The sequence below is a fragment of the Abramis brama genome (assembly GCF_963993115.1).
Source record: "Abramis brama genome assembly, chromosome: 12".
In the NCBI taxonomy this organism is placed as follows: domain Eukaryota; kingdom Metazoa; phylum Chordata; class Actinopteri; order Cypriniformes; family Leuciscidae; genus Abramis; species Abramis brama.
Genome location: NC_139974.1, coordinates 7,193,137 through 7,207,551, shown reverse-complemented (window position 1 = coordinate 7,207,551; position 14,415 = coordinate 7,193,137). Strand labels below are relative to the sequence as shown.

The 14,415-nt window shown below is 38.5% G+C and overlaps 1 protein-coding gene across 1 annotated transcript; it reads left to right on the top strand.

Moving 5' to 3' along the window:
• Positions 1–5,721: 5,721 nt before the first annotated feature.
• zc3h12ab (zinc finger CCCH-type containing 12Ab) lies at positions 5,722–13,162 on the top strand. The gene is made up of 6 exons (XM_084131979.1): positions 5,722–5,874; positions 6,672–7,228; positions 8,918–9,057; positions 10,491–10,725; positions 10,834–10,934; positions 11,213–13,162. Exons 2-6 carry the CDS (start codon positions 6,708–6,710, stop codon positions 12,121–12,123), a joined length of 1,908 nt encoding a protein of 635 aa, XP_083988105.1. The 5' UTR covers positions 5,722–5,874; positions 6,672–6,707; the 3' UTR covers positions 12,124–13,162.
• The last annotated feature ends 1,253 nt before the right edge of the window (positions 13,163–14,415 follow it).

The window sequence follows — 14,415 nt, the reverse complement described above, 5'->3', positions numbered from 1 at the left end:
ATATATATATATATATATATATATATATATATATAAATGTATAAGACTTAAAACATGTGACAACTTGCCCTAACTGTAAAAGTGTAACCTTTAAGTTAAGATCTACTTTCCTCAGAACAATTCTGTGCCCTTATTTTAAAGATATCATAAATGCTGTTCTTGGAAAATGCTTAATTCATTCTCTTTAAATTCATCTGTCAGTTATAAAGTTTTTGATGATTTTCATACGCCGTCTGTGTATGGAGAATGAATGCAAACTATTTCAGGGCTCACTTTACATTCACCGTTTAGGCAAATGTAGTCAAATGCAGTACAACTGCATCAGTTAAAGATGTAAAGTACATGGGAGAAGGAGAGACGGCAAACATCACCGAACTGTCTGATGCCAGGGTTCGAATTCAATGTAAACCTATTCTAAAAACATTCTTTATTTCTACACATGACTTTGTAAGTATATATATATAGGCTATATATATTGTTGTTTGAAAATCATTATGTAACACATTCCTAAATATGAATTCCATGTGGTTAAGATGGCATGATGGCTAAATGCAAATTACTTTTAACAGTGTAAATTCTTGCACGTTTAACATGTGGAACTGTTGAAGTGTGGGTTTTACAGGTGATCTTTGCTGTCAAAATGGTGAAACTAGCTTTTTATGATTGCACTTGTTTTACAATAGCAATGTTTAATAATGTGATGAGTGATTTTAGCTCTCTTGAAATATTCAGAGACTAATGTTCAAGCCTATAATCTTTATATAACTATATCATTATTTTCATCTATATCAGTATATAATTTTTTATTTTATTTTTTTGCAGACATTCCTGCAGAAGGAAGCTAAGAATATGGGAAACTTTCAGTACCTCTCTGTGTTTATAGTGTAAGTTCCATTGTGATGAGTAATATGCAGACAAACATGAAAACATTTAGACTGAATCTAAAGTGAGAAAAAGTGACACATTGTGCATAGTATTATAATCGATATTTTTTACCTGCAGGGTGGCTATCTGTACGTGTGAGGGTATGAAACATGTCAGCATCTCTGAAACCCTCAGTTACAAGTATGTCAATCACGAGTGGATGATGAACATAGAAGATAACAAGCTTCTATCAGCTATATCAATCCCTGGAACACACCAAAGCAACAAAGGCTTAACATCCACACCAATGTTTCAAGCATGGGGACTGCACAACCAACTGGATGCAGGCATACGCTTTTTTGAACTGCACGTGTCTTCCGACAGCATCAAGTATGAAAAGACTGGAAGCGTCCAGGAATCAGAGACCCTTCGTTATGTTCTGAAAACTCTGCTGACATTTCTTGTGAAACAGAAGAAAGAGACACTGTTGCTTAGAGTGACTCCAGATGAGGGTGCTGTTGCTCAAGTCACAGCATATTTAAGTAAAGATAAATATCCTCTGTGGAGAGACAAAGAGATTCCAACAATGGGACAGGTGAGAGGGAAGATAGTCTTGATTCAGAGTTCAACATTACAATTAGGACTTCCTGTTCATATAACAGAATTGGATGCAGACATGGATACAAAAGAAAAACAAATGAGACAAAATATCAAGTTAGCTTCAGAAAAGTGTGATCATGAGATGATGCTCACATACACTGGGGCCAAAGGAGAAAACGAGGAACCGCTAGAAATTGCAAAAACACTGAATAAACAAGTTGATGATTATCTTCTTGATCTTAAGGGGGACACCAATAGACCACACTGTGTAGGTATAATTGCTATGGACTTCCCTGGTCCAAAAGTCATCCAAACAATCATCAATTTTAATGGCAAATTAGGAGAGGGGTCAAATATAGTAGGTGACAGTAGCAATGAAGATGTTGCTTTACCTGATTCTGTTGAGAATGATGGGAAAGAAAAAGAAACAGAAGTATCCTCTTCAGACGAGGAACATCCTTCTCAACAAGAAGAATCTCAGTCCACAGGAGAGGAGCATACAGAGGAGCATACAGGAGAGGAACATACAGAGGAGCATACAGGAGAGGAGCATACAGAGGAGCATACAGGAGAGGAGCATACAGAGGAGCATACAGAGGAGCATACAGGAGAGGAGCATACAGAGGAGCATACAGAGGAGCATACAGGAGAGGAGCATACAGAGGAGCATACAGAGGAGCATACAGGAGAGGAGCATACAGAGGAGCATGGAGAGGAGCATACAGAGGAGCATACAGAGGAGCATACAGGAGAGGAGCATACAGAGGAGCATACAGGAGAGGAGCATACAGAGGAGCATACAGGAGAGGAGCATACAGAGGAGCATACAGGAGAAGAGCATACAGGAGAAGAGCATACAGGAGAAGAGCATACAGAGGAGCATACAGGAGAGGAGCATACAGAGGAGCATACAGAGGAGCATACAGGAGAGGAGCATACAGAGGAGCATACAGGAGAGGAGCATACAGGAGAGGAGCATACAGGAGAGGAGCATACAGGAGAAGAGCATACAGGAGAGGAGCATACAGGAGAAGAGCATACAGGAGAAGAGCATACAGAGGAGCATACAGGAGAAGAGCATACAGAGGAGCATACAGGAGAAGAGCATACAGAGGAGCATACAGGAGAAGAGCATACAGAGGAGCATACAGGAGAGGAGCATACAGAGGAGCATACAGGAGAAGAGCATACAGGAGAAGAGCATACAGGAGAGGAGCATACAGAGGAGCATACAGGAGAAGAGCATACAGAGGAGCATACAGGAGAGGAGCATACAGGAGACGAGCATACAGAGGAGCATACAGGAGAAGAGCATACAGGAGAAGAGCATACAGAGGAGCATACAGGAGAAGAGCATACAGAGGAGCATACAGGAGAAGAGCATACAGAGGAGCATACAGGAGAGGAGCATACAGAGGAGCATACAGGAGAAGAGCATACAGAGGAGCATACAGGAGAAGAGCATACAGAGGAGCATACAGGAGAAGAGCATACAGAGGAGCATACAGAGGAGCATACAGGAGAAGAGCATACAGAGGAGCATACAGGAGAAGAGCATACAGAGGAGCATACAGGAGAAGAGCATACAGAGGAGCATACAGGAGAGGAGCATACAGAGGAGCATACAGGAGAGGAGCATACAGAGGAGCATACAGGAGAGGAGCATACAGGAGAAGAGCATACAGGAGAGGAGCATACAGGAGAGGAGCATACAGGAGAAGAGCATACAGAGGAGCATACAGGAGAAGAGCATACAGGAGAAGATGCCAAACATTCTCCATCAGAGGATGAATCTCATTCACATGATGAACATCTTGCGACAACTATCATAATCAGAAGAAAAATTATTAAAAAGGTAAAATGCCACAAAGTTCATGCAAGACCCCGACCATCTCCTTTACTTTAAACATTATAAGGGGAATCTTAGTCTTAATAAACATAATCACCACTTAAATGTGATTTAAATGTAATTTGATCTCTTTAAACTACAGCATATGTATCATAAGCAGCAACACCTCCTGTCAGTTAAATAAAATACACAAATAAACAATACATCACAGTATTTTGTCATTCATTGTTTGCTTGTCAAGAAAAGATTCTTGCTTTGTGTTGAAGGCGTGAGAGGAGCCTCTGCAATCTATGCAACTGTGGTCTGAGTGAGTGTTCACTTAGGGCCTTCCCTCTTTTGCAAACCACAAAGGAAATTACTTTTAACACATACAAAAATGTTCATGATTCTGTAATAGTTATTCTCTTGACATTTGTATTCCTTGACCTGAAGATAACATCAACCAAATGTGATATGTAGTACTTTGCTGGTTTTGAGGAAATAATAACCTACAGAGTAATAACGAGAATTTACAAAAGCACCAGGAATTACACACTCACTTCTCACTGTCATGTGTGTGTGTGTGTATATATATATATATATATATATATATATATATTCTAGGGGAATTCAAATTCACAAATTCACAAACCATTTGCTTAAAGGGATACTCCACTTTTTTTGGATATAGGTTCATTTTACAACTCCCCCAGAGTTTTACCGTTTTCGAATCCATTCAGCCGAACTCCGGGTCTGGCGGTACCACTTTTAGCATAGCTTAGCATAGATCATTGAATCGGACAGGACTATTAGCATCTCTCTCTAAAAAATGACCAAAGAGTTTAGATATTTTTCCTATTTAAAACTTGACTCTTCTGTAGTTACATCGTGTACTAAGACCGACGGAAGATGTAAAGTTGCGATTTTCTGATATGGCTATACTCTCATTCAAGAATATTTCATTCAATAATTACTATACACTATACAAGAAACTTTGCTGCCGTACCATGAGTCCAGCAGGCGTAATGATATGACGCAGCGCCTGAAAATAGTCCCCAGCTCGGTAACTTCCAACGGTAACTTCCAACGGTTTGTCTAACCTATTAGACCTATTTTCATGTGTCATATCATTACGCCTGCTGGACTCATGGTATGGCAGCAAAGTTTCTTGATTATTACACAGGAATGAGAGTATAGTCCCTAGCCATATCAGCCTAGAAAATCGCAACTTTTCATTTTCCGTCAGTCTTAGTACACGATGTAACTACAGAAGAGTCAAGTTTTAAATAGGAAAAATATCGAAACTCTTTGGTCATTTTTTTTTAGAGAGATGCTAATGGTCCTGTCCGATTCAATGATCTATGCTAAGCTATGCTAAAAGTGGTACCGCCAGACCCGGAGTTCGGCTGAATGGATTCGAAAACGGTAAAACTCAACTATTTAACTCTGGGGGAGTTGTAAAATGAGCCTATTTCCAAAAAAAGTGGAGTATCCCTTTAAAAGGTTAATTTAAAGAATCATACTAAAAAAAATAAAAAAATAAATTACAATAATAACATCACAGACTAGGCCTATACTGTTATCTTCTTAATTATTATTAAGACTATTGAGTTTAAATGAAGATAGTTATTGATGTTTTTAGGCTATAGTTTCTTCAGATCATTGTATTGGTTTATGGGTTCTGAGGTTTTGTGGAAATAAAAAGTGGAACTTAAAGTTCTCATGACATCAGTTATCATGTGACATGTGAAACTTGATTCTAACGGGAGGTTTCATTTTAAAAATGAATAGCCTATTTTTACAATTGACATAAAATGTGTAAAACATGGTTTAGATTTGTCATATGTATCTCTATGAAATTAAATTCATAAGGAGCACATATAACTTTTTTCTTTTTTTTCTTCTTTTTTTTTTTTTACAAATATTAACACATTTTACAGCTTATTTTTCAAAGTTAATATTGTGTTTAAATAACTTCTGCCTTTAAAAACAAAGGCTTATTTCACCATTATATACAACATTTAGCTATTAGAAGTAACATGTTAATTAAAAGATATTCCTTATGATAAGATTTGTCATGAGTGGGAAAAGAAAATATGAATAAAACTTTTCCAAAACACAGTTGACATCTGGGCATGATAGGGCCCTTAATAAATGAACAGAAATCTAACCAAAAACAAGCCGAATATGAGGACAACTCTAAAAATAAATGAAAGAATGTTCCTGCATATAAACCACAAAATGTACAAAATATATCAATATCACAAATAAATCTGTTTATAAGATATAATTTCAAGGGTAATATTTATAAATTTAATATGGACTGGATAAAAAAATATACCAGTAAACACTATTATTCTTAATGGAGGAAAAAGAGAACTGTCTGGTAAAATCCAAAGGCCTCCGTGACGTCAACACGTGCGTGACTTACTTCCTGGTTTTGCGTTTTCTAACATAAAGGTGTGTCGAAACTCTCTTCAGCATTTTACTGCTTTGGGTTCACCAGGAGCGAAACTTATGAACGTATTAACTTAATTACCTCAAGACAGCAGCTCAAAACACAGAGAACAGATAAAGTAAAGGTTCGTATGACTGTTTTAACTTATGTATCTGTACATGTAAGTACACTAAACGATAGATTCGGTAAATTGACGTTCCTACTAGTTGTCATTGACATTTCTGATAGCGAACTGTTTAATGGCTACTTATTTTGTCAAGTAGTATGCAGAAATAAACTTTAAAACTTTTGTAAACAAAGTGATGAAGGGGGATAGAGCGCGTCCGTGTGTTGGAATGCGGGAACGCGCCGCAAATAAAGAGAATTAAAACTATGAAATAATGTGATGTCGGTGTTGTAGTGAAAATATACAAGACTAGATGAGTTTAGAAACCTAAATGGCTTTGAAACCTAACGTTTCACGTCTGAAGATGACATTTCCTGTTCAAAAGGTGCAGTAACAGTTTAGATACATTGATTTTTATAGCTTGTTTGCTTCTAGATGTTATTGATTTAATACCTATTTATAAATATTTCTACATTTTATAAGTTTTAAGATAAATATTCACTAATCATTTATAGAACTAACTCATATTTATTTAAAAAAGATGTATTTTTTGGAATGAAATGTTTGTCTTTATTTTAACCATATCAGAATTGTAGCTATTCTAGTCATTTTTAATTAGTTTAAGATTCCTCATTAGATTCATAAATTCATAAATGTTTGAAATATCAGTCTGATTGTCACATAGTATTGCCATGTGATCTGTGGATGATACCTTAGTTTCAGATTATTAGAAATGTTGTCATCTGAAGTTATAAATAAATTAACCATAAATGCTTAATTTATCTTATCTCTAACATTGCGCTTTCTGTAAACAGGAGTGACTGACGAGGACGTTTTTCCCAGATGAAGAGATGAGTGCTGAAATCGGCACCATCCCCACGTTACAATTGTATTTGGATTCCATTTGGTCATCCAGCATAGGATCACACAAATTTGACGCAAACGCCACCAACGCATGGGTAACAGCGCCTACGTCTCTGTACAGCCCTCCCGTTTTCCGTGACATTAGAATGGACCCGGCTCAGCCCAGCCAGACTCCAGATGAATCCTCAGAACTGGGGTCTGACTTTCAGACCCAGCTCGACCTGTTCCTCAAGCTGGGGTTTTCCCAAACGCAGGTGCGCGCCGCTTTCCTGAAACTCGGCCTCAGCGCAGACACCAACAGGGTTCTGGGGGAGCTGATACAGGCTGCTGGGGAATCTGAAGAGAGAGAGGAGTCTACAGCCTCCCCGGTGCTGGTTCCACGTGGGGATGGTTCCAGTAAGACCCAAAATCAAAGTGCTCCGGCAGTGTCAAGTGCTCCGGAACCGCTGGTAGAGGATGAGGACGCACTCAGACCTATAGTCATTGATGGGTCTAATGTAGCCATGAGGTGAGTTTACTGTACACATGACATGCTTTTAATGACACTACATCTTCCATCCCTTTGCTATTACTATTTACAGCAAATTTAAAGGCAATATTAGTTTTGATGACCTTTTCCTTTGTATCAAATGTTTAACAGGTAAAAAAAATCACTAGATAACAGTTTTCATAGAACTAGTACATATTGTTCTATTTAAGGCTGCTTTCGCTTTACTTTTTTTGAAATATTTTGAAGTGTGCAATTTTTTTGCCATTTATAACCAAACGGAATATCAAAAATGGTTTAGCAAAAAGTTGCCCTGTTGCGCTAACGTTTTAATAGTGCCACACTTTTTGTCTTAATTATAGTTGGCTTTGCAAAATAATTATTACGATAGAAAAATCAAGGAATGTTCATTACATCATTATTGTTTACTGTAAAATAGATGAATAGTGTTTACAAATTAAGGGAACGATATTGAGACATTTTTATCCTTTGTACTGTAGTATTGTTTTTTACAATCATGCAGTAATTGTCGCAGTTTAATAAAACCCAGTGTTTCCTCACACGCATTCCTAAAAATGTGCAAATCAAGTCCATTTCCTTCTGTTTTTGTGAATACAGAGGTGTATTTGTGCTCATGTGAAGGGCAACTTAATGAGTCATGACTGAACGCTTATTTGAGCACGTATATGTTTTTGGGAATCATGTAACGGAAAACAGATAATCCTTTTTGGACAGACTGAATGGTATTTGGACACTCCAAATCATAGTGTTTTTCTCAACAAATTCTTTGCGTGGGATTTGTCGTAATGAGTAATTCATTCCAAATGTCAGACCAGAAAATTAGGAAGTTATTTGGAGAAGTTAGATCATATGTTTCCAATGCGAATTCACAGTTTTCTTGTGATCTGTTAAAGCATTTACACCCTCTGCGTGTTTTAAGAACTTTTAAAATCCTCCCTTCCCTTTGTAATTTCACCTGCAGTTGCAAGTAGAGTCCAGATTTGCCCCTGCAGGCTCCTGTAGCTGTCATCACTCCAGTATGCAAATAATCTTATATGCAAATCAGTGGCGTTTCCAGTCTCCTCCCTTCCTTCTTTCTATCCTGAAGGAGAATGTCTGTGAAAAGTACACTGTGAAAACGAACAGGCCCAACAGCATTGCAACATGTTGTCTGATTGTCTTTGTGCTATTTTTGTTCCTATAAATCAGACACTTTTAATTACCCCGTTGAAACAGACAGTTTCCACTTTTCACACACCCACGTCTGTTGATTTACAGTTCGGATTTAAATTAAAATGTACTAATTGTATCTATTGTAAACAAATAACACTTGCACCACTTTTGTAGTTGCTTTTGTTTTGTGATTTATATGGATTGTACATCACCGCCCTATTGTCTACCACTGTCTAGAAGGAAGTATAACAACATTAATTTGAACGAACTTTAACATTCCCCTTAGCTCAACTGGTAACGAAACTGATATCTTACTGCTTTCCTCAGCAGATCTCATAATGTCTGTCGCTTATGTAGTTGATTTGCTCTAAAATAACTTTAAATTTGAAAAGTTTAATATGATAAAATGCTTTTGATATTCCTTGCTTGTAAGTAGCTCTGGATGAAAGTGACTGCCAAATGAATTAATGTCTGTACAACATGCAATACAGTTTTATTATGCAAATTCAAACCTAATTTCTAAAAACTGTTTCTTAGCCACGGGAACAAGGAAGTTTTCTCCTGTCTGGGAATCCAGCTGGCAGTGAACTTTTTCCTGGAGCGGGGTCACGTTGACATCACAGTGTTTGTGCCTTCCTGGAGAAAAGAGCAGCCGCGACCTGATGTACCCATTACAGGTGAGGCAAAGGGAATGCACCTAGTGTCAGGAACAATTCCTGCTGTCCAAAAGGACATTCCCATCAGCAGTGTCTGTTTCCTCATAGCAACCAAATGGCCAAACAAAGAGGCAACAGATGATGCCAATAGATAGCAAATTATGTATGATTGATTTTTCAACTAAAGTTTACATGGAGCATGTTTTTTTATTTCTGGTTTTAAACCTCAAACTCAGGTGTCAAATAATAGAACTGGAAGTATGGGAAAACCCTAAAATAATTTCAGTTGTGTAGCTGACTGAATGAAGTATGTCATCGGATATATTGGCAAGTACCTTGGGTTTTTAAAACTTTCATTACTTCCTCGTAAAACAAAGAAGGCCGCAGAAGAGCAGTGTAATAACGCGACTGCTGCTTTTCTACCAGCCTGTTTGATCTGCATGTTTGCCAATCCCTCAAGAAGTTTGACCTAGCTAGAGGGAAATAATGCAACTTTGTGGTTGTAGTAATAATACCATGTAGTAATATAACCGTGTTGATTTGTCTCAACTGTTGCCATTTCACTATGCAAACATGGCATAAATATGTTTGAATTCCTGCTTCCTTTGAAATAAACTGTCGTTGTGTAAATGGGCACGTGCCCAATGGAAATCACAAGCAATTTTAAGATTCCAAGAATCTTTCTCCCTTGGGGTGTTTGATCTAGCTGGTCCAAAAGTATAATTGAATACCAACAAGACTTGTTTATTTTTAACAGAACAGACAGTGCGTATCAAAATTGGCTGTAAATCAAGAACATTATGTCAAACGAATTTAATGATATGGTGTTAACCTCATATGTAAATAGCAATATGTCAAACTACATGATATGCTGCTAATCTCATGTCGATCAAATATTGATATTTGCTGAGGACATTATTTTGACTGACAAAAAACATTACGTTTATATTGCAAAAAGTGATTTTAGAAGTCAGTATATTGTTTATTTTATTTCCATATCATGCACATACTGTAAACCTATCACTGGCTTACATTTCACAGAAATTCATTTTACAATCAAGTTTTTTAATAAAATTTTTCAAATACCTGCTCTGTATATATATATATGCATGAGACATATGCATCTAGCCAATGCATATATGTCTTACAGTTTTTTTCTTCAGCATTTTGCACCATAAGAGCTGGATTTTTAAGTAAAAAAATTTTTTTTAAGACATTTGATTTTAGAAAGTGCAAACATGATTTAGATGTTACTACAAGTTTAAAATGCTCCAATTTCTTATTACAAAATGTATTTACAGGTCAGGGTGCATGACTAAATATGTTAATTTTATTACTGGTCAATTCTTTTTATAATTGTACTAAGTTAAAGCATCAAAATGACGGCCCTAATTGTGACACAATTGCAAAACGCGTCAACACTCATATCAAATTTCATGAACATTTTTCTTCAGATCAGCACATTCTGCGGGAATTAGAACGGAGGAAGCTCTTGGTGTTCACACCATCCAGAAGGGTGGCCGGAAAACGGGTGGTTTGCTATGATGACCGTTTTATCGTGAAGCTGGCGTATGAATCCGACGGCATCATTGTATCCAATGACACTTACCGAGATCTGCAAGGAGAACGTCCTGAGTGGAAGCGTTTTATAGAGGAGAGGCTTCTGATGTACTCGTTCGTCAATGACAAGTAAGTACTGTTGCATTTTGGTCATTGCAGCATACGTCTAGCTGTTTGATAAAAGCCCTGCTGCTAATTAATTCCAATTTGAGTAAATCCACTTTTTTTTTTTTGTAGGTTTATGCCTCCAGATGACCCTTTGGGAAGACATGGACCCACCCTTGACAACTTTCTGAGAAAGACTCCACGTATACCTAAGAAACAGCCCTGTCCTTATGGTGAGACTTTTTTTTTCTGACTTGAATGATTGACACTGTACAATCACTAGTGTGTTCACGTGGCCTTGTGGTGACATGTTGGTGTAATTATCAGGGTGTGGCATTTGTATTTGCTATGGCGGAGATAGAAAGGGATAATCCAGATCCAAGAAATTGATAAACAATATACACTGCTGTTCAAAAGTCATTCAGATGTATTTGAAGTTATGCTCACCAAGGCTGCATTTATTTGATTTGATTATTTGTGAACAAGAATTAAACTCCCATTTTCAATGCAGGAAAGAAGTGTACTTACGGAATCAAGTGTAAGTTCCATCATCCGGAGCGAACCAAGCAATCCCAGCGTGCCCTGGCCGACGAGCTCCGGGAGAAAGCCAAAAATTCATCCACACCGCACAAACCTCAGCCGCTTTCCAGTCAGAGTCCGTCCCTGGATGAAGTTATGGAACAGAAACTGTCCCTCGACGTGTGCGGATCTCTCAAGAAGAGTTACGCCAGTGAAAATGTCCTTGTCATTAAAGGAGCCCCCCAGCTAACGCAAAGGAAGTTTCCTTCGAAAAAAGAACGTCGGCATTCGCCAACAAGCCTGGATTCTTTTCCCAACGGAACTCAAGAGTGTATGGATTCTGGCTTGGGTTCTTACGAATGTCATTCTCATGAAGCTCCCCATTGTGATCGCTACTGCGACCAAAGGAAGTCCAAACCATCCAGCAATGGGCGGCATCACTACGTTCCGGCCAATAGCCAACCCTGCAGTTGCTGTTCCTACCAAACCCTGAGCGCTGGTGGAGCCGGTCAGCACCACAGGAGCTCACCAAACCCGGGTTACGGACAACCCCGCTATCACTCCTACGGCGGAGGTCCAATTTACCCTCCTGCCAACATGTCCCAGTATTCATTTCCACACAGCAGAGGGCCTCCTCCACACCAGGGCTACTGGTCCGACCATTACAGTGGCTATCCTCCGGCATCCCATAATGCCATGCAGCCAGAGAGAGGACATGGACACTGGTCCCCTTCCAATCACAGTCCTCAGTGGTCCGAACGGGAGCAGGTGAGGAAGAAATTACTCGCAATTTTCAATGCACGTTTGGTGGACAGGGCCATGGACATGTTCCCATTTCTCCTGGACCCACAAAGACTGGCAGCAGAGATTTTGACCCTTCAGTCTCAGGATGGGGCTTTATGATTTTTGTTGAAAGACTAGATAAGACAAAGATTCAGGCACTGAGTGTGCTACACCAAGATCTCAACCTCAACCACAACAAGTGATTTCGTCCCAGTCTGTCATGTAATGCAGTGTAGCTCCACCCACAGTGAAATCATCACCACTTTCACAATCACCATTTTCTCACTTGTTTTTGTCAAGTCATGCAGTGTTTCGCTTTCAGCAAAGACAGAAAATTAATTGACTATCAAAAATTGTCATGCCGTTCCTGATGTTTTGAAATGAAAATTTCATTTTAATGTCTGCACAGCTTAAAAGTACAATGATACTTTAATAGATATTTAATCTTTGTCATGATATGGACTCAATTCAAGCCGAGATTTATTTCTGTTGTATTTTTAATATTGTCATTTGACATATGACTATGGTGAATACACTATTAGTTGTATTTAAAGGGTTATTACCCTTTTGCTATGGTTCTCAGTATCAGCCTTGTCATTATTTTCACGAAAGATTAGATCTTATTTAATGATGGCATGAGTTTTTTTGTTAAACATTTTTTTGAGTTTGAAGTGTTATTATTTGTGGTTCTGCATGGACTGCAGTACCGTGTAGGTTGAACGTGTTGGCACCATGTGCCGTAACTGACGCTTGTTAAGCAGAACTACCAGAAAGGTAGAAGAGTACGCACCCTTTGGTGTATTTTCCCATTTTAATAAGTGCTAACTTATAAAATGTCCTAAAGCATGCAATCATCAGCAGTGTAAGTTCTCAAGGTAAATGCCAAAAGCATGAAACGTGCACAAATAAGACTCTCATGGAACTTTTGGTGCCTCTGTTTGTTTGTATTGAAGCTGTTTAGATTTTAAAAAGGGAGTCTGCAATATTGAGTAGGCAATTTTTTGCCATTGTTTCATTTAGTGGCATATCAGATCTTAATGTGCTCGTTGCTCATTTAAGTATGTCTTTGCTTTTTATGCTGTATCTCATATTATGATAAGTGCCATATTTATGTACACATATCAGTCTTTGACTTTTATTAAAAGTCTTGTCTGTTCAAGTGAATGTCTTGCGTGTTGTTCCTCTGTGTGATTGTGTGAACAAACATAATTTATAACCAGCTAACATCAGACCTGACCTTTAGAAGCATTTGCGCTGCAGGCGATGGCTTCATCTGTGGGATGCATTCACATAAATCACTGTTCCCTTCTAAGAAACCACCTATATCTAAATGCTATATATTATATAACACAGACAGGACATAGTTTCACACCACCTAAGCAAAGAAACCACATGCTAACCATTTTACCTCAATGATAATAGCTTAGTAATTTACTAGATTCCTAGTAGAGAATAATGTTGTTTCTGTCATGATGACTCTTGGAGTGTTTAGCATAGTAATGGATATTACAATGTTGATATGTTTGGTCTTGGTGGAATCGATCTGCTACGCTGCTGCTTCTGATGTACAGGACGTTCTACTGCCAATACACACACAACACACTGCTGTGAGCTAGTATGACATGCTGCTGCTGTACAATATAGCATACATGAATTACCCATAGCAGATCTATACAGGTGGAGCTGGGGAAAATGGAGGATTTCTGGAAGCTCGCTGCAAATGCTGACCAAGTATTTGAAGGTTGAGCTCATTGGCTACTGATACAGCAGGAACCAATCAGCTGTGCCCTATAGCTGTGATTGCAAGCAGGTTGAGTTGTTGGGCGTTACTTTGTTGACGTTTAAAGTATTATCAGAGCCCGTCTACGGAGAGCCTGCCCACTCCCTATTAAGTCCTATGTACCGAATTTTGGTTGTAGTTCCACCAGAGTTCCACTGGGGGCGATCACCCATGAGTGCAAAATGAATGGGAGTCTATGGGGCTAGGCGGCTAAATGTGTCTCTTTCACCCGATTGCCGTTCAGAAATCTCAGATTTGATTGTAGGTTTTGCAAGTTCAACATGGGTTATAGGTCGAAAGTTGAATGAACGAGTACTTAAGTCCTTTCGATTTCTTACAAGTTGAGTTGTTGTTGCCCATAACACGCTAGCATTCTGCTAATGAACGCTGATTGGTCAGTGAAGGACTGATTACGACCAGAGATGCCGCTTGATGGCATTGTGGCATCCAAAGCGTGACCAGAAAAAAAAAAAAAAAACCTCTTCTAGCACGTGTATTTACCTGTGTCAGCTGTGTTGTCGATGCCTCGAGAGAAAAGAAAGTGCAGAGTGCGAAAGCACCAAAGTGACTGAAGTATTGCCATAAAGCAGTATCTCTGGTCGTACGATGTGTATGACGTCATTGACATTTTA

What these genes read in the sequence shown, in the direction of transcription:
- zc3h12ab (XM_084131979.1), top strand. Translation starts at nt 6,708, where the DNA reads ATGAGTGCTGAAATCGGCACCATCCCCACGTTACAATTGTATTTGGAT. An exon ending in GGGTCTAATGTAGCCATGAG is followed by an intron (nt 7,229 to 8,917) that starts GTGAGTTTACTG and finishes ACTGTTTCTTAG; the next exon opens with CCACGGGAACAAGGAAGTTT. An exon ending in ACCTGATGTACCCATTACAG is followed by an intron (nt 9,058 to 10,490) that starts GTGAGGCAAAGG and finishes ATTTTTCTTCAG; the next exon opens with ATCAGCACATTCTGCGGGAA.